The sequence below is a fragment of the Nuphar pumila genome, chromosome 10 (genome assembly GCF_984573655.1).
Source record: "Nuphar pumila chromosome 10, dmNupPumi1.hap1.1, whole genome shotgun sequence".
NCBI lineage: Eukaryota > Viridiplantae > Streptophyta > Magnoliopsida > Nymphaeales > Nymphaeaceae > Nuphar > Nuphar pumila.
In genome coordinates, this window is record NC_143258.1 from 81004465 (window position 1) to 81024597 (window position 20133).

Sequence of the window (20133 nt, forward strand, 5' to 3'; positions counted from 1 at the left end):
GGGGGACCTCAAGGGTTTTACCAAACACAAGCCAGCCAATGTGTGGTCGGTCATGGATCCACCTTGGATTATTAAAAAAAAAACATATATGTATCCGATTATAACCATATGGTTTTGTTTTTTTTTTTGTGACTGAATTCATCATATATCCAAATTTGACAAATATTTGAAACCCTTTTCATGTAAAAAAAAAAAATGGATATGGTATGGATTTTTCACCTTAGAATGCATTTAGCCAACATTAGTTTGATTAGTCGAATATGGGATTAGCCACATCCAGTCCTAATCCGATCCATTTATGTCCCTACTTGCATATTAAAAGAAAGAAAAAAGGAACTTGATAAAACAAAAACAATTACTCATAGATTGCTCTTCAACTTAGTGAGCCAAGGCGTATTGGTTCGCATTCGAGGAACTCAATACGAGGTATTTTCATATGTGTGCTGCCACTAGGAGGAGGATGAACAACATTATGGTCATGGTGATCGAGGGTCAAAGAATTGAAGGTCCTTCTATCCTTCTTAGGACCTCGAACTACTTTGAAAGTTGTTTTTCTTTCTTTGTAACGGCGAATTATGACATGTCGTCGGCTATGGATTTCAAAACTCTTAGCATAGCTGGTCAGTCAAGCATTGATGGAAAATTCTTGTTGGAGGAAAATCAAACAGATGGTATGGTCCTTTCCGAATAGGAAATCCCCGGGCTTTGACGGGTTCCCTATCGAAATTTTTAGAGAAAATTGGGACTACATAAAAGGGGACCTGCTTCAATTGTTGGACGAATTTCACTCTAATGCGAAGGTGTTGGGGGTCATGGGTAAATCAAATCGGTTATCATTCTACTACCAAAAGATGCACAGGCCAAGGACAACGGTAGATTCAAGCTCATCTCATTGGTTGGCACAATCTTAAAGATCATTACGAAGACCCTAGCCACCAGATTGAAGCAGATAGTCAACCCACTAATCTCATATTCACAAAGTGCTTTCATTCTAGGGAAGAGGATGCATGAAACGTGTATAGTAGTAGTAGCTCACGAAACGATACATTCAATCAAGCTCTCATGTAAACAATTTTTATTTTGAAGATTGACCTTAAAGAAGTTTGATTCTTTTGATTTAAAATTTTTGATATGTTTGAAAATATGGGGTTTAGTGAAAAGTGGATTTCTTGTATTGAAGGGTTGCACTCTGCAATTATTTTTCCCAAAAAATTTTAATTTATCAGGTTGGCCCTGATAAACCTTTTTGTACAGTTGGAAGCGTGAAGATGACGATGCTTGAGCTTTGAGTGCGCAGGGTGTAATGAGGAATCTAACACGGATCACCATACTGCTATAGTTAGATAATGGATCTGTTGTTTCCAATCCACTCGATTGATTGGCCTGGCCATTTCCTGCACGCTTTCTCCGTGACTTCCCACTTGATCTGGAGAAGAAGAATACCCACCAGGCTGCCATGAACACTAAGGTGAAAATTGGATGATTGCGCTCTAGCCAGATCAATTTCCATGTCGTTAGGACCCAGACACCCAAAATAAATTTCCAGCACTTCTCCTTTGAATCCAAGTGGCTAGGGAAGATCAATTTGTCCCAAGTCAAATTCAGATCGCCCCAGGCCTGTTTTAGCAAAGTACATATGAATTCGCAATCCCAAAATAAGAGTTGTAATTGTTTCCTCTTCACCAAGGCTCGCGAGTTGGACGGCCATGAAGATCATAAATATTTTCTATAATTTTTGATATTTTGTTGATATTATCAATATATTATTGCAATTCAGCAAACATGTGACAAAAAAGAAGCAAATGAAGGAAAGTAACAGTCATGAACATAATAGGAGGTCCACAAGGCAAATCAAGATTGAGCCAAAGAGGGAAAAAGAAAGTCATTGATAAAAATTATGAACTGTTTTACATTTGAAACAATTCAAAATATGACAAAATTGAAAAGAATGATGACGTCAATCACCACCATCTCCATGATAATGATAATATGTACAAAAGTTGGGGAACTCAATGTGACTAAATTACTGAAACATATTCTATGATTACAAATAGTTTATTCAGATTAGAGCTGTCTGTAGCTTCTGCGCCGACTTGAAATGGAACTACCTGGCTATATATGAACAGTTTCGTTTCTAAAGCAGAAACAATCAGGTATATAATGACACAATATTCACCTACATCTTCTCAGACAGTTTGAACATTGAAGATGGGCCCATCATGCCTCAGTTTTTGCTTTGGAGGAAGAACTGTTAACTCAATACCATCTTCCAATTCTTTCTCAACCCAAGCATCATAAGAGTCTTGTTCATCGGCAATAACAGCAGTTTGCTTAATAGCATGTCCTTCTCTTCGCCTCTTCAGAGCAGCTCTGATTCTCTCCTTATCAACATCACTGATCACGTTGACGGAAATTTTCTGAAGTGCCTTCTTATCACCGGATATCTCCACTCCAATCCACATCGCACTGCCTTCGCTGAATCTATGCTGGTGGACATCTTGCTTTTGGTGTGAACCATCTTCGAAAATTTTCACACAGCTGCTATTGGTTTCCACAAGCACGCTTTCACAAGCCCTATTATCAGACTGCATGCTTTCAACATGAACTTCAACACAAACTGGATTTTGCCATTGATGTAAACTTTTGGCAGATGAATTGCTGAAGCCCTCTCTTCCACCTCCTGTGTTGAATCTAGAAACTGGTCTAAAATTTGCCTGGGGATGAGGGGGTGCCAAGGCTACTCCTTTAGGAACAAGCAATTCGAACATCTGCTTGATAACCTCTGCGTAGATAAAAATATATACAAGAATAAAAACACAAGCATGGCTACATAATAAGAACATGACAATAGAACATGGATCATAAATTTAATGGATAATAACAATACTTTCAAAGAAGAAACAAGAAACTAACCTTCTAACTGATATGGAGAGACATCAAATTCTTGCCACCAGACTTTACCCCCACCAGAAGGAAGCTTAACATTTGTCAACTTTGCAGCAAGGTACATGGCACCAGCTGCTATGTAGTGGGGCTTGAACTGCAAGCAAAGTGTGGTCTGCAGGCTGGAAGCCCAGTTGACAAAAATGTCATGTTCTTGAATTTCAAGGACTAAAGAAAAATTTAAATCAACCCATTGGACATCATTATCTAACCTAGAAAAGCTTGTGTATGCTTACCAATCATTTACAGTGTTCCAGGCCAATTTGATCAGTTCACTTTGGCCAAGCTTCAAGCTCTTTATTGCTGTGACAAGTGGCGTATAGGGGTGGATAATGTTAAAATCAAATCCAATTGTTGATAGTAGAAGTCTTTCTGCAACTAAAATGAGTTCTTTTTGCTTCTGATGGACATCCTGTAAAGGGAACATAATCCAGAAGAATTAGGTATTTCTTAGAAAACGAAGAGCCAATTCAGGACCCTGATCAGTCATATGTTGTGTCAAATTTGCGAGACAGTGACTGAACTCATGAGTCAGTATGTCACCCACATCCATGATGATTTGCACATGAAGCAAGACTGACATTGGTGGCATTCAGCACTGACTAGAGCAATAGCACAATAGAAGGCTCAGACCTAATCCATGAATCATTTTGCCTCGAAGCAAAGCTCATTTGGGTTGCTTATCCAAGTCTTCAGGTCATCATCATCATTAGTTCATTTTTTATGAGAGAACGAGAACAAAACAAAACAAGCAACAAAGTCGTCTCACATACCCATTGTTTGATCCTTTCAGCAGCAACAGGATCTTGTTTATAAATCAACCGATGGGCTACAAAAATGAGATCTCTAAGTGGAACAGGAGTCTCTTCCACCTTTCCAGCAAGAAACATGCAAGTGCTTGCAACGGTCTGCAAATATGCGCCATTAAATTGGAAGATTTCCAAAATGAAACACAATAGCAAAGACTTCATGTATGTTTCATAACTCGATCATCACACAATGCATCCTATGTTCATCGCATACCTTGCAAAAGAAGGATGACATGATCAACAGAATATAATAGCATACACTGTGCTAAATAGTGGACGGTTGGTTTCATGGTTTGATGTGCTAGCAGTTCACATCAGGTACATTAGGATTTCATGTTTTCCAAACCAAAAGGAGTAGCATAAATAGAAACCTCAGATGGGAAATCGCACTTACCAAAATTTGAATTTGCAAAAAGCTCCTTTTCTTACTTAGGATAGAATTTTGTCTCCTATACGGGGTGCTACAGTTTGATGTTTTCCATACTTTGGGGTCCTTTTTGAGTTGGTTCTTTCAGATGTCAACCATAATCACATTATATTTCCATACATAATGCACAAAGAATGACAAGCAGTCTAAATCAGATACAGCATCTCCATCTGAATTTTGAAAACAAGAGAGGATCAGTTGGAAAGTCAAAGGCTTGAAAATTAAATTGGAAAATATTTAATAACTAAAAGTATACAGATTGTTTGTTTGAAATATCATGTTAGAGTGAAGAACTTTTGATCAATGATAGCTATTGCATTATTTTTGGATTTATTCACTTATTTTAAATTTAATGTTAAAATAGCATGATAAGTTCAAGCTATTAACTATGCTCATCACATAATTGAGAGCCTATTGATTTGTACAACTTCCAATATGGTCAATCCATAAAAAGAAATTAAGAAAAAAAGAAAAGATTGGAACCCATATAGACAAAAGTAAGCATATTACCAGCAATACCAACCATGATCTATGCCTACACCAGGCTATCAGCCAACTAGTATTTTTCTCTAAATGAAGAAAATGCAGGTGGACATGTAAATCATATATTCAAATAGATCTTAATGTTATCATATGGGTGAAGTTTGAAGTAAACCAGAATGATCAACCTGTTTCAGTGTAAAAACAGATGATGAATCGATAGGGCAGCACAAGTTCTCTTCAAGACCACACACATTACATTTATTATCTATAACGGACATACCTGCCAATCATTCTTAGCGTGAGACTGGCCAAGGAAAAACCGGTGACAAAACATGATTGCTGTTGCTATAGTAACTTGAGGTCTGCAAGTAAAGGTCAAGGCATTTTTGTCAGCTAGATGAGGATGATATATCAGATCATCATAACAAGAAACAGGCATACTACATAAGGATCACACATTGAAGTATGAAAACTTAAGAAGCAAATAATGATGTAGAAACATACACTTTTAGTGTCATGCCCAAATCCTGAAGAAAGCCACAATACAATTTCCTCAAACATGTCTCTTTCCTCAAATCAATGCCATCACTTCTAGAAGGGGACCTCTCATCAATCTCTTTTCTACTATAGTACCAACTAGAGCTAGAGTAGTGTGGCTCCTCTAACTTGTTTTGAGGAAGTCTGAATGATCCAGCTACCCCAGGTTGAACATCAGGCAACCATCCTGCCATGGTCACCATCTCTTTTTTTCTTATCAGAATGCTTTCCAGATGGTCACCATCTCTTTTTTTTGTTATCAGAATGCTTTCCAGATAGTGTTCCAACAATTCTCTTTTTAAAATGTAATTCAGAAAAACATTAATTTGTCCTGTAAAAAAAATAGGAACCATATGGAAAACTTGATCAGAAAACCAATACAAAGAGGGGAAAGTGGCAGGCTGCAAGAACAAAAATAAAAGGAAAAATAACTAAGATGATCAAGAAAATAGTTTGCTTAAACATGCTATTCACTTTACATCTTACACAGACACATAACAATGAAATAATACAACTAATCATGTGTCCACTCAGTCTGAAAGATTGACATATTCAACTGATTATCTAGAGCTTGGCCTACATCACGATACACAGTTACTAGCATGTTTTGAGCATCTACAATTTGGCTACATACTTTTAATGCATCTTAACACAAACACAAAATAATGTCCATCTTATACAGGTTAAAGAGGCATTTAGTACATATATGAACGAACATGGAGAGTCAGATTTTAGCTTTCAATAGGAACCAATGAAGCAATAGGACCCATAAAATTAACCCTGGATAGATAGGACAAGTCAACATTATGGAGATGACAATGATACTAAACCCCACTACATGGTTTATTGTCCAACAACATCCATACACCGATGAGAAGATCACAGATTAGTTGGATATAATGACCCAATTTATATTGACTTCATATTCTGGAACACTGCCAATGCAAGAAATCATTTAGTATTTTCAAATTAATCATTTTAGTATTTTAGCCAGCCTGATATCATCTACGTCTTACATTTAGTTTATGTTAGATTTTACACATGGATTTCAGACATTTTAGGTATCATAATACTAACAAATAAGAAAATAATTCAAATATCTTTTTCCAATCGTCGAGCTCCTTGAACAGAAAGCACCCTTACCAACATCCTTCATCGTTACATCAGGAAAACACACTCACTGACCCAGAAAAGGATGAAAACAATGACAATCAGCAATCATCAATTAGAACCACACCATACTTGACATTTGCTGAAAACGAATCTGGCAATCTGCTATGCTAGGATAACATGTAAAACCAATCTTCAATCAAAATTCAAAACCCATAACAAACAATCCCTCACCAAGAAACATTTCATATTACCAAATGCAGTGCACAAATCAACCATTAAACGATATCACTCCGGACAACATAACAGAATGTGAACATATAATTCATATGAATAAGCTCGATTCATGGCCTCATCAGGCAACAAGCAATTCTTCTGAATGAATTTTTGAATGTAAATACGTCATGCTAGAGAATGATACGTAATCCAATCCGTAGCAAGTAGTCAAAAATCATTCAAATTGAAACAATTGGATCACATAATCTTAGCAACTTCAATACACAAATAAATGATTGAACAACGTCATCCTCAAAAACACAATCACTCACGCACCAGAACAACCCACGAAAAGGGGACGAGGACTTCAAATTCCACGGACAGACGATTCTTCCGAGCTATTCTTTCTCCACAGGCAAAATTTTATTGAAAACCAACTACCACTTTTCTCAATAATATTACACCGCTCAACTGCAAGAGAAGAAGCGGGGAGAAAGAAACCAATCAAATTACTGAACACCAACAGATTCCATGAGAAGGAATTTCAAATACTACAAGAACATGAATCCCAAATATCCGAACCTAATAAAAACGAGATACAACAAACAAAAACCAAATTCCACAGTTTCGAGATAATGAAAAAACCACGGGAAATAGTTTCTAAATTATAAGAAACAAAAGGAAACTTTTCGGAAATAAAAAAAAGGAAACGCGAGAAGAAAGAAAACCCTACTTGGAACACGCAGAAGAAACCCTACTCCGTAAAGAAAAAAGAGGGATTTCTGGAGCGGGATTTTCAAGGGGAATCGACGGAATCGGAGGGGAAAGATTGAGAGTTGAGAAGAACCAGACAAGCATATAAAAGAAAAACATGATAAGATAAAAATCCAAATAGGGAAGGGATGGAGAACTCACCTGCCGGCGACTTCGCGGAAAATCCAGGAAAGGAGCGAGAAGAAATCGCGTTGGTGGTTGGAAAGAGGGAGGAAGATGGGGTTGACATAGGGCCGTAAATGGGTCGCGTCGGGTCAGTTCATGGTCAGGGTTGACCCAGACCCGATCATTTTTTTTTAAAAGGCGAGTTGTGGTTAGGCAGACCCCACCGGGCACCAGTTATTATTAAACGTGCCACTGGGGTTTTGAACCTGCAACATCCCACCACACTTGCAGCTCCTACCAACCTCCTGGAGCCCTCCGTTGGTAGACCCGATCATTTAACTAATAACCAATAACCAGGTTCGAATTTTGCAAGGTTCAATCTTGGAAAATGACCATTTTGCCCTTCATTGGTTCCAGAGAACCGAAATATGATGATTGGTGGAAATGTCAAGAAGGTGAGTGAAAATTTGGGGTGTTTACACTGTGGGAGTCGCTCTTCCGGGTCCTCTCCTAGGACCGTAGTGATCATGCCTTCCCTTCGACCACTTGATGCATTGGTGCAAGGTTGATGGAACAACGTTGGCGTTGTGAATCCAAGTACGTCCAAGCAACAGATTGTACGTGGGTGGCACATTGACCACGTGGAAGAGTACAGTATGCACCGAATAGTTGATGAAGATTTCGAGAAATGTCTTCTCCTTGGCTGTCTGCTCATGGTTATCAAAACCGTAGATCGTGATCGGATCCGGGGTATATTCCTCTTCTTTTAGACCCAATGCCTTAGTCGTCATCTCAGAACAGATATTGAGGCTGCTGCCTCCATCGACGAGCACATGAGGGACCGTCATGCCCCTGGTTCGCACCACTATATAGAGAGCGTTATTGTGAAAGGAATGAGGTTTTGGCAAATCCTCATCCGAGAATGTAATCGGTGCATTCGTCATTGCTTGATTGACGATCTGAGCCATATCTTGCAGAGTGGTGCTACGCTTGACTTTGATCTTTCTGAGAAGATCTTCTAGCACTTGCTGGTGCTCAAGTGAAGCGTGGGTCAGGTCCAGGATGGAAATGTTGGATAAAGCAGTGATTGGCTTCTGAACTGACCCTGAAGCTTCTTCTTTCTTTGAAGTTGCCTTGATAAAGCGCTTCGGGATTCTCGGGACTATTTTGGCAATTTCTGCCGTTGTTTTTGTGGGTTTGCTGGAAAATGCAGTGATATCCACCCTCTTGGCGGAAGACTGCGCTTGGCGAAGGACTAGGACCTGATGTTGATCCTGAATATCCTGATTAGAACATGGTTGGATACTGTCCTGAAGAGAAAATGTCTGCTCTGTGATGACCGAAACTGAATGCTTGGGAAATGGCTTGGACAAGATTTCCGGCTGTTCTTCTTCATCCTCAATCAATAGGTTTTTGTCAATGCAATCTTGGATGATGTTTTTTAGGACAAAACAGTGCTTTGTGTCATGTCCAACAGTCCGGTGGAACTTGCAGAACTTGTCAGTCCACTTTCCCATAGTGACCGGAGGATCCGCCACTTTGGGGAGCTTGATCATTCCTTTAGACATCATATATTCCAAGATGTCTTCGCGGGACTGTTCCAGGGCTGTGAACTCTTGGTCATAACTCCAACCCTCGTGTTTCGGCTTTTCGGACGGCTTTGTGTCTGGCTGCGGTGCTGACTGAGCAGGTTGTTGTTTGACAAATTTCCCCTTTTGGGCTGCAGAGTTTGTCCTTTCGGCCCTGGAATGCCCTGCATTCTTATTACGATTCTTCTTGCTCTTCTTGCTGCCAGAACTGCTGCTGCCCTGATTTGACAATTCTGTGGCATAGGTGACGTGCGCCTTTTTCTTTTGGTCAGGATTCCCCTTGACAAAAGGATATTCTTCGTAAAGGTCATTGTCCAGACCAGTCTCGAGCCATTCAGCTCTCTCAATTAGCTTGATGAATGATTTGGCGAGCGAAGTAGAAATGAGGTTCCTCAGAGGCTGGGCAAAATTATTCAGAATAATCTGTAGGGCGTGCTCCTCTGGGATGGGAACCTTCATTCTGTTACAGGTGCTTCTCCACTTGTGGATAAATTCGTTGGCTTTCTCATTTTCCATTTGTTTTAAATTGTATAGATGATTGAGGGTTGGTGAGGCTTCGACATTGAACATGAAGTGCTCAATGAACAAGTTCACGACCTTATCGAACTCTCTTAGTTCGATAGGATTAATGTGGTCTGCATACCACCTGGCCGCTACCCCTTCTAAGCTGCGAGGAAAGCAAATGAATAACGCCCGATTGTCTTTCCTAAAACGGCCGCATTCGGTATAAAAGGTGGCCAAATGAGCCTTGGGGTTGCTTGTTCCGTCAAATTTAAGGAACTTGCGAGGGAGATTTTCCAGATTGTCATCCCCGTCCAGACCATGATAAAAATCTTCGCCAGAGTAGGTTTGCTTGCCCTTGCTTTTGGACTGGATATCTTTGATGGCCCGATTCATTTCTTTCATCTGCTCTTGCATCGGGTCATTAACCGGAATGGGCTTGTTGATTGATTCGGGCTCTGCAGCAGTCTTTACAAACTGCGGCGGTGGAATTTTGATTTTTTTTATTAAATATATATGTATAAAATAATCGAGTCCGGTCGGGTACGGGGCAAAATTTGTGACTATAAACACATCATAAGGACGTGAAGGGCTTGGACTCGGAGGTGGATATATGCCTTACCCGTTTCCTTTTAGTAAGTTTTCTATAGTCCACATTATAGGGTCGGGTAGCCTTGTCACACAGTCCATATAAGAAATATTTTGCCCTCTTGGGCAATCAATGGATCGGATACGAACTGGCTCAATATCATTTTACCCTCAATATCGTATCTTCAAAATGCACCTAAAAACGATGAAAGGAGCCTTTTAAGGGTTAACTAGTGAATTAACTCTTTTAACTCATCTTGGATTAGTGGTAACCTAGGTTAAATGGATGATAATTTGTTTTTTTATTAACGGTGAAAAAATTTAGGGACCTTTTTAAAAATAATTCAAAAAATTAGGTGTGTTGTTTAGGTGTGTTTTTTAAAATGTCTCAATGGTTTATAAAAAAAGTTATTATACAATAATGATTAATTACACATGCATGTTTAATTACTTTAATGGTATTTTTATAAAAAATATATACTTTGTATCCACTTTTTAGAAATACATACCAATTCTTTTAAAAGATGTTTTAATGTTTATTGGAGACACATATAGATGTTTTCTGAATTGTATCAATTAGAGTTTCAAATAAAAATGTAGGTGAAACTTTTAAAGCCCTCATGTACTAGCAACTATGCTACAAAGCAACCAATGGGAGCTCAGCTTGTCTGGTAGAAGCAGCTAGTGCACTTCACCCTGTGTCGGGACGTTGCAGGTTCAAAACCCAATGGTATAGTTGTATAAATGACCCCAGCTTGCTTTTAAAAAAAGAAAACTATGCTACAAAGCTTAGCTCATGCATGACTTGGTCCAGATGTAAAAACAAGAACCGATAAAGCCTCTGCTCTTCTAATATGGATGTAAAATTAAAAGATTTTAATTTTTATTTGGTTCTGAGTTCAGAACCTGATCCTAGCTTATAAACTACTTGGTCTTAATAGCTTTGATCCATCTAATCAGGCCTAGTTTAGTACATCAGGAACAAAAATAATGTTAACCCAAACCATCAACAATTGTCATTAGGACTTGGTCAGTTAAGTCATACATGGGTAAACGACTCATTCATTTGGCTTTATTAAAATGTCTACAAAGCTTAGCTCATGCATGACTTGGTCCAGATGTAAAAACAAGAACCGATAAAGCCTTTGCTCTTCTAATATGGATGTAAAATTAAAAGATTTTAATTTTTATTTGGTTCTGAGTTCAGAACCTGATCCTAGCTTATAAACTACTTGGTCTTAATAGCTTTGATCCATCTAATCAGGCCTAGTTTAGTGCATCAGGAACAAAAATAATGTTAACCCAAACCATCAACAGTTGCCATTAGGACTTGGTCAGTTAAGTCATACATGGGTAAACGGCTCATTCATTTGGCTTTATTAAAATGTCTTTATTAGGAAGAGATGAGGAGGTAATTCAAATAAAAAATAATAATTGGGGACTACTCTTTGCTTTTGGACTTTGATGATGTGGAATAGTCCCATATTGAAAAATCTCAAAAAGGTTGTGAGCTTTATAACCTACGTGCAGATTCTAACACTTGTTCCAAAGAACAAGGGAATAGGATGCCTACCACACACACACACACCGTGCCCGGTCGGTTTGGGTTTGGGTAATTGGCCCTTTAGAGTCATATCCATTCTAAGTCCAATGTTATTTTTGTCCCGCATTATTGTTTTTATTTAGATTAAATAAAGAGATAAGAGAAATGGATAATGGATCGTTCCGTTATCGGGTCACGTTAATTCGTAATTTGTAACAAGTCTCTTCCACGTTTTATAACCATTTCAGGGGTTATAAAATATGGTTAGAGGGCTGGGGTTACATAGACAAAGATGCAAGTGACTCTCGCATTTTTGTTTTCTCTCTCCTTACTCTCTCTCTCTTGTTTCGTTTTCCCTATGGGTGTTCCCCTGAAAGAGAAATTTTGCATTAGTCGTTTGCTAAGGTTGTCTTCGAAGAATGATCTATCATTGAAGTGCACTGATTCAGATCGTCGAGGCTACTGTATCCTAGGAGAAGGACGCCAGACCTTTTTGCATCGTATTTGGGGGCGAATCTTCTTTAAGGAGAGTATTTTTATACGCTTTAGCCTTTTGCAAAATAATAACATGCTTTCTTTGTTGTTTTTATTCTATTCAATGCATATGTTTGATCTGTTGATCTTGTCTGAATTTTGGTTTAAAATCGCATATGACATGCTTGAACCCTGTTACAATTTGAATCAAATATTTTATTTTTATATCATGTTATATGAAAATCTGATTTACAACATGATACTGTTTTTTATTCTAAAAGTCTTAGAGAAGATTCTAAGCATATCGATTGCATCAGATTTTATACTGAAAGTAGACATGATCGGTATGCCTAAAAAATTTGTCGGTCAGAATTTCAAGCGTTGGCAACATCGCATGAAAATCTGGTTCATGACTATAGGCTTGTTATATGTTCTAAAACTTGAATGCCCTTCGGTTTCTAACACTGATCCTGCTGCTATTAATGCGACTGTAGAGTGGAAAGAGAATGATGGTATATGTCGTGGTTGTATTCTGTTAGCTCTATTCAATACTTTGTTTGATGTATATTGTTCATCATCTACCATTGCTAAAGCCTTATGAGATCAACTTGGCAAAAAGTATAATACCGAAGACCAAGGTCTTGAGAAGTACTCGGTTGCTAAGTTTTTGAAATATCAGATGGTTGAGGGCAAGTCGGTCACTAAACATGCACATGAGTTTCTGTTGTTGCTTCATAGTTTGGCTGAGGCTGATATGAAACTTCCTGAGAAGTTTCAAGTCATGACCATCGTGGAAAAATTTCCAAAGTCTTGGGTAGACTTTGGCAAGTCTCTCAAGCACTGTAGAGGAAAGATCCCTCTGGATAATCTTATGGTAACCATAGTAATTGAGGAAGAGCATAGGAGTCAGAAACAGGTTGTGATGCCAACTGAACACCCTAAAGTGAATATAATAACTGAATCTTTTAAAGGCAAGGGACAAAAAGTGAACCCTGCAATGAAAAACCAATTTAAACCTAAGGCCAAAATCCAAAATAAGGCAAAGAACAAGTTGTGCTTGAACTGTGGACAGGTTGGGCTCTGGGCTAAGGAATGTCCTTCCAAGAAGGCCAAGTCTCATGGGACCACAGATGGAATGCCTCAAGTCAATATGGTGATTAAGGTCATTGGGACCAGTACTGAATATATTTTTGTTAACCCGCAAATCTATCATGTTTATGAGTCAAACTGAGTGGTTGGTTGACATTAGGGCTAATGTGCACGTTTGTGCTGATAAGTATGTCTTTGTCTCCTGCTAGGTTGCTGCAGGCAGATTCGTGATTATGGGCAATTCAACGGCTGCAAAGGTGTTAGGGATTGGACATGTGGACCTAAAGTTTTCTTCAGAACGAGTTCTATCTCTAGACAAAGTGCACCATATGCCTGTAGTTAGAAGAAATATTTTAAGTGGTTCATGTCTAGTTAGAGAGGGTTATGAATTTAATTTTAAATGTAATAAAGTTCTTATTTTACATTCTGGAACATTTATTGGCAAGAGGTATTTAAATGATGGTTTGTTTAAACTTTGTGTCGAACATGTTTACAGTAATAAATTAGAGAATGATATTTCTTTTGATACATTATCTAATGTTGCTTATAATATAGAATCATCTTATTTGTGGCATAATAGATTGGGTCATGTGAATTTTAATTATGTAAAACGCATGATAAACTTAAAGATGATTCTTGAACATTTCATAGATAAAACTAAAAAGTGTGAAATCTGTGTGCAAGCAAAGCAATGTAGGAAACCATTCCATATGATTGTTAGAGATTCTGAAATATTGGATCTGGTGCACACAAATATCTGTGAGTTTAATAGTGTTAACTAGAAATCATAAAAAGTAATTTATCACTTTTATAGATGATGACACTAAATACTGTTATGTGTATCTACTAAAATTAAAAGATGAAGCTTTTGATAAGTTTCTTATTTCTTAGCAATGAAGCATAACTACAAACTGGTAGAAATCTTAAAAGATTGAGGTCTGGTAGAGGGGGTGAATATATGTCTAACAAACTTGATGAATATTGCAATTTTGTTGGCATAGTTCATGAGTTTATCGCTTCATATTCTCCTCAATCTATTGAGATTGCAAAAAAAAAGAATAGAACCCTAACTGATATGATAAATGCTCTACTTGAGAGTTTCGGATTACCTACCTATATGTGGGGGGATGCTATGAATACGACTTGTCATATTCTGAATAGAGTTTCCTAGAAGCATAAGAATAGTAGCCCATCTAAACTCTGGAGAAATAGGAAATCTAGCTTAAAAATACCTCAAAGTGTGGGGATGCCTTACAAAAATACTTATCCTAGAGCACAACAGGAAGAAGTTGGGTCTTAAAACTGTAGATATTGTCTTTTTGGGTTATGTAGAGAACAAATATGCCTATAAGTTCTTAGTAATTAAGTCTGAGATATCTGACATTGATGTAAACCCTATTGTTGAGCTTCGAGAAGCTACATTCTTTAAGGATGTATTTTCCATGAAAGTTAGAGTGCCTCAGAATCTTTCTTCTTCAGGTGTACCTTTTTCTGGTTTCATTCTTGAACATGTGAAAAAGATGACAGATGTGGGGGTTGAGCCATCTTGTTCCCACTCTGGACCAAATGAGTTCGAGGAAGTGGTTGAACTAAGAAATAGTAAGAGACCACGGATTACCAAGGATTTGAGAAGTAATTATATCACTTACCTGATCGAGGATGATCCTCTCACTTTTCAAGAAGTAATGGCTTCACCTGAAGCAAGGCATTGGAAAGAAACCATAAAGAGTGAAATGAACTTCATTGTCTCTAATGGCACTTGGGAACTGGTTGACCTCTCTCGTGGTAGCTCCACTATTAGGTGCAAATGGATCTTTAAGAAGAAGTTAAAACCAGATGGATCCATTGATAAGTACAAAGCTATACTGGTTGCCAAGGGGTTCAAATAAAAGAAATGAATAGATTATTTTGACACATATTCTTTGGTTACTCGGATGACTACAATTAGGGTGTTTATTCCACTGGCCTTCATTTATGATCTCTCGGTCCATCAAATGGACGTGAAAACTGCATTTTTGCATGGCAATCTTAAAGAAGAGATCTATATGGATCAACCTGAGGGTTTTGTGGCTCCTGATAATGAAAATAAAGTTTTTAAACTTGTTAAGTCATTATATGGACTAAAACAAGCCCCTAAACAATGACATTAGAAGTTTGATAAAGTTATTTTATCATTTGGCTTTATTGTCAATGTGTTTATTGCAAAGTTAAAAGTAATGCATGTATCATTTTATGCATGTATGTAGATGATATTCTATTGTTTGGTTCCAATATAGGAATTGTGAATGAGACAAAATCGTTTCTTAGTAGTAAATTTGATATGATGGAATAGTTATTTCTCAATCGCATTTTGTTGAGAGAATACTTGAGAAATTTGGCTATAACCAAGGAAGATTTGTAGCAACTCCGTATGATCCTTTTACTCCTCTTTATAAGAATATGACTGGTGTTCCTGTGTTTCAATTAAGGTATTCTCAGATTATTGAAAGTTTGATGTATCTTGCAAATTGTACGAGACCGAATATTTCGTTTTCGGTGACAAAATTAAGTAGATACACAAGTTATCCAAATTACACTCATTGGAAGGCATTGGATAAGGTACTTAGGTACCTGAAAGGAACTATTTTCTTGAGTTTTTATTACAAGAGATTTCATGTCGTTCTTGAGGGATATAGTGATGTGAGCTGGATAGACATAAACTCTTAAAGTTATAGTGTAATAGGGTATATATTTACCTTAAGTGGCAACACAATCGTCTGGAGATCAGTAAAGCAGACCATCTTGTCACGGTCTACTTTTGAGGTTGGGCTTTGTGCTTTAGATATCACAGGAATGGAAGTTGAATGGTTAAAGGGACTTCTAGAGGAACTTCCTTTAATGAGCAAATCAATTCCTACAATATATGTGCATTGTGATAATATGACCACAATTGTAAAGATCAAAAGCATAAAATATAATAAAAAATAAAGAAGACGCATCCAAGTCAGAATAAAATCTGTAAGGAAACTGGTATCTCAGTTAGTGGCTGTTGTGGACTATGTTGGATTCAAAGAGAACACAATTGATCCATTAACAAAAGGACTAGATAAGTCATTAGTCCTGAAATCCAGAGAGGAGATGAGACTGAAACTCATCAGTAGTTCATCTACAGTGGTAACCCAGCCTATCTGAGTGAAGATCCCACAAAGTAGGTTTAATGTGTTAATAACAAGCTGTAGGGCGAACTGGATAGCACCTTCTTAATATGATACTATGTATCTGTGTCTTTTCTTCTGATTACTCTAAAAAGGTGTTGTAGCTGCAAGTTAAGGAAGAGTTAAAACTCTGAATGAGTTCAAAGTCTTCTAGGTGAGATATTAGCAGTGCATTTCTGAAGAAGCCCACCTATGTGAGTATGACTGTGTGGCCGCAGTTTAAGGAATTGAGTTATTCCTGAAGTCACTCATGAAACAGAATTTGGGCACATGGCCTTTAATGTGTCGCCCCAAAAGATTACAACCAGAACCTTTATCATGTTGTTGCTAATGGACACTCCTACACCAAAGGTTCAAGTTTAAGACTTTAGTTCACTTCGTTCCTGTGAGGGTAAAGTTAGTCAACTAAGGTAGTGGTTCAAACCAGAAGGTACCATTACTGAAAGCATAATATGTCCTGCTGCAGATTACTCCATCTTGCATCTTTGTTTCCTCATGTTTTCATTCTTTGAATCTGTGGGGGAATGTTGGATTTAGAAAGAGATGAGAAGGTAATTCAAATAAAGAAAATAATTGGGGACCACTCCTTTATGGAGTGTTTTTGGACTTTGATTATGTGAAATAATCCTATATTGAAGAATCTCAAAAAGTTTGTGGGTGTTATAACCTACATGGAGATTATAACACTTGTTTCAAAGAACAAGGGAATGAGATGCCTACCACACACACACACACACACACCCGTTCGCCCATCGTGTCGTGTCGTGTCGTGCTGCACCAGGCCGAGCTCGGACTCAAGTTCGGGTAATTGGCCCTTTAGGGCCATATCCATTCTAAGTCCAATGTTCTTTTTGTCACGCATTATTGTTTTTATTTGGATTAAATAAAGATATACGAAAAATAGATAATGAATCGTTCTGTTATTGGGTCACGTTCCTTCATAATTTGTAACGGGTTTCTTCTACGTTTTGTAACCATTTAGGGGTTATGAAACGTGGTTAGAGGATTGGGGTTACATAGATGGAGACGCAAGTGACTCTTGCATTTTTGTTTTCACTCTTCCTGCTCTCTCTCTCTCTCTATTCGTTTTCCCTGTGGGTGTTCCCCTGAAAGGAAAATTCTGCATCAACCGTTCGCTGAGGTTGCCTTCGAAGGATGATCTACCATCGGAGTGCATCGATTCAGATCGTCGAGGCTATTGTAGCCTCGGGGAAAGACGTTATACATTTTTGCACCGTATGTGGGAGTGAATCTTCTCTAAGAGGAGTATTTTTATATGCCTTAGCCTTTTGCATAATAATAACATGCTTTCTTTGTTGTTTTTATTCTGTTCAATACAAATGTTTGATCTGTTGATCTTGTCTGGATTTTGGTTTAAAATCGTATATGACATGCTTGAACCCTGTTACAATTTGATTCAAATGTTTTATTTTTATATCATGTTATATGAAAATCCGATTTCCAACATGATACTGTTTTTTATTCTAACAGTCTTCCCTACGTGCCAGTGCACCAGCCCCTACTCTCCTTTCCGTTGTGGTTCAAATCTCATGGGTGTCACCCCTTGTACAAGCTGAAGAGTGATGACTCCCTTTGGGCAAAGGGTAAGCTCATCGGAGCCGGGACAATGACCATAAGTACGGCTGGCAGATCCAGCATGGCTAGGTCTATGTTTCTGGAGACAGTTTTTCTTTGTAAATATAAAAAAAAACTGCAGTCAGGCAGACCCCTACGCTATCAAAGTCATGACACCCGAACACATGACGTTTACATTTGATTGCTTTCTCTCTCTTTTTTTTCTTTTTTTTTCTTCTTTTTTTTAACGATGAAGAATCCACCAAAACCAAGCCCTAATTGACCTAGCCCAAAGGGGGGGGGGGGGGAACCTTGTGAAAGTGGACTGGGCCCATAGGATTGCTTAATTTCTGTCATGGTTTTGATCCTAGAAGAAATCAAACTCGTGACGTTCAAGTCCTCTGGGCTTCAGAGTGCTCGCCCTAACCAACTCGATAAGACCCATGGGGCTAACACACATTTGATTTTTCGGTGCAAGAATTGGAAGGGAAAATATGCATGGAAACTTAATTTGTCACAGAATCTTTTGCAAAGGACGAGATACAGTTGCCAATTTTGTCTGATCAAAGATTCTGATTTTTTCATCAACGTGGTAGGAAAATTAGGGTTGAGTTTGGATACCCAGGTTCAATCACGAATCCATCGTGAACTTATGGCCTGATCTAGTGCTGGCCCCACACTTGATCCAACTTTGATCCTGTTGCCAGATGTTTTCAACCACCTCCTAGGTGAATCAACCAGTAACCCAGTCGGGTTCATCTTAATAGAAGGGATCCCGGGTGGCGCTTGAGGGCGTGTTTGAATGCCTCGGATTTCAGATCTGACTATTTGAAGTCTGCCCCCTCCCCTTGATTTCAAATCCAAGGCACTTTCTTCTATATCTTACAAAAGTGGGGATCTCAAATCCAAGGTAACCTCAGATTTGAGACCTAGTTTTTTGCAAAACCCTAGATTTTACTGCCGCACCAACACCACAACAGCATGCCTGTGGATCTGAAATCGGAGGCATTCAAACGCACCCTATAAGTGAACTGGCTATGTCACACAGCCAATGACATGACAACATTCCACATGTAGCCTTCAATCTGTTGCTGTGGGCCCCATGCAATGCTTGCCAGGCTAGTGTCACGTAACTGGTCTCCTAAGCGCTTGTTGGATCCCATCTAAACATTTTAACTGGATCCTTTAACTATAGAAAACTAGTTTACTCGATTTTTAGTTTTTTTTATAAGCAAGCTGGGGTTAGGCAGACCCCACCAGTTATACATCATACCATTGGGATTTGAACTTGCAACTCCTGACACAAGGTGACGTGCACTAACAGCTTCTACCAAACAAGAACAATGGAAAGCTGTTAGCGCAAGGTAAAATTATATACGTGCACTAAGAGCTTTCCAATATCAAGTAAGCTCATTTTCATACCGAAATAAGCAAGCTTTCCATTTTTTAGAAACTTTCTCATAAATCATCCAATACATCTCCAATCTTTTCTTTATGTAACGCATCTGGGCAAGCTTGAGAAGAATGTCATGAAGACACGTTTGAAAAAAGAACAATGGTGCACCCGAACTCACTTCTGGCATAAATAAAGCCGCAAGACCAAAATGCCTGTTTTAAAATTTTATTTTTGAGCATATTTTATCCAGAAATAAGTTTTTAATATTTTAGTTTTTTTTTTAATTTCTGTAATTTTTAATTTAAAGTTTAGTTCTGATGGCCCATTATGATCTGTCCGGGCAATTGATGGGTGTAAGTGGGTTCTTGGGTAGTTTTCTCATTTTTTTTAATGAGTTGAACCCGCCTTGGAACATTGGGCTGGATCTAAACCAAACTAGCACCCAGGTTGGGTTCCAACCAAATCTGAAGCCCACCAAGAAGGGACTCGTGGGCATTGGCTTAACAAAAGATCCTAAGAGATGTCCTTCTTTTTCTGTTAGAACCACTGTCCCCCCATCCTCAACCTGTGTCTTTCCTATGAGTCATCCTCACTCTAATACCTGCGAATTTGTTTATCTTAACTTTTATATTTGAGCAAAATTCAAGTTAAATTTATATTAAAAATCGAGTTGAATTCATGTCAAATTTAAGAGTTTAAGTTAAATTAGGACTCTGGTTAGATATGCTATGAGTTGTACATCTGGTAGGAGATTCGATTTGGCGATTTTAGATATAAGTT

At 38.2% G+C, this 20133-nt stretch overlaps 1 protein-coding gene across 4 annotated transcripts; it reads right to left on the reverse strand.

Annotated features, from left to right (window-relative positions):
- Positions 1–1857: 1857 nt before the first annotated feature.
- Positions 1858–7368, reverse strand: LOC149827011 (cyclin-T1-3-like). Of its 4 annotated transcripts, XM_090019112.1 has the most exons (8): positions 7259–7368; positions 6862–6996; positions 5167–5530; positions 4943–5024; positions 3717–3851; positions 3180–3355; positions 2914–3065; positions 1858–2782 (listed from the first exon to the last, which is right to left on the reverse strand). In XM_090019112.1, the coding sequence occupies exons 3-8, from the start codon at positions 5400–5402 to the stop codon at positions 2187–2189; spliced, it is 1377 nt and encodes a 458-aa protein (XP_089875238.1). In that variant the 5' UTR covers positions 5403–5530; positions 6862–6996; positions 7259–7368; the 3' UTR covers positions 1858–2186. The 4 variants fall into 4 exon arrangements, with proteins under 4 accessions (XP_089875238.1, XP_089875239.1, XP_089875240.1 ...); XM_090019113.1 differs by lacking the exon at positions 6862–6996 and having other exon boundaries at positions 7259–7367; XM_090019114.1 differs by lacking the exons at positions 6862–6996; positions 7259–7368 and having other exon boundaries at positions 3717–4349; positions 5167–5223.
- Between the last annotated feature and the right edge of the window lie 12765 nt (positions 7369–20133).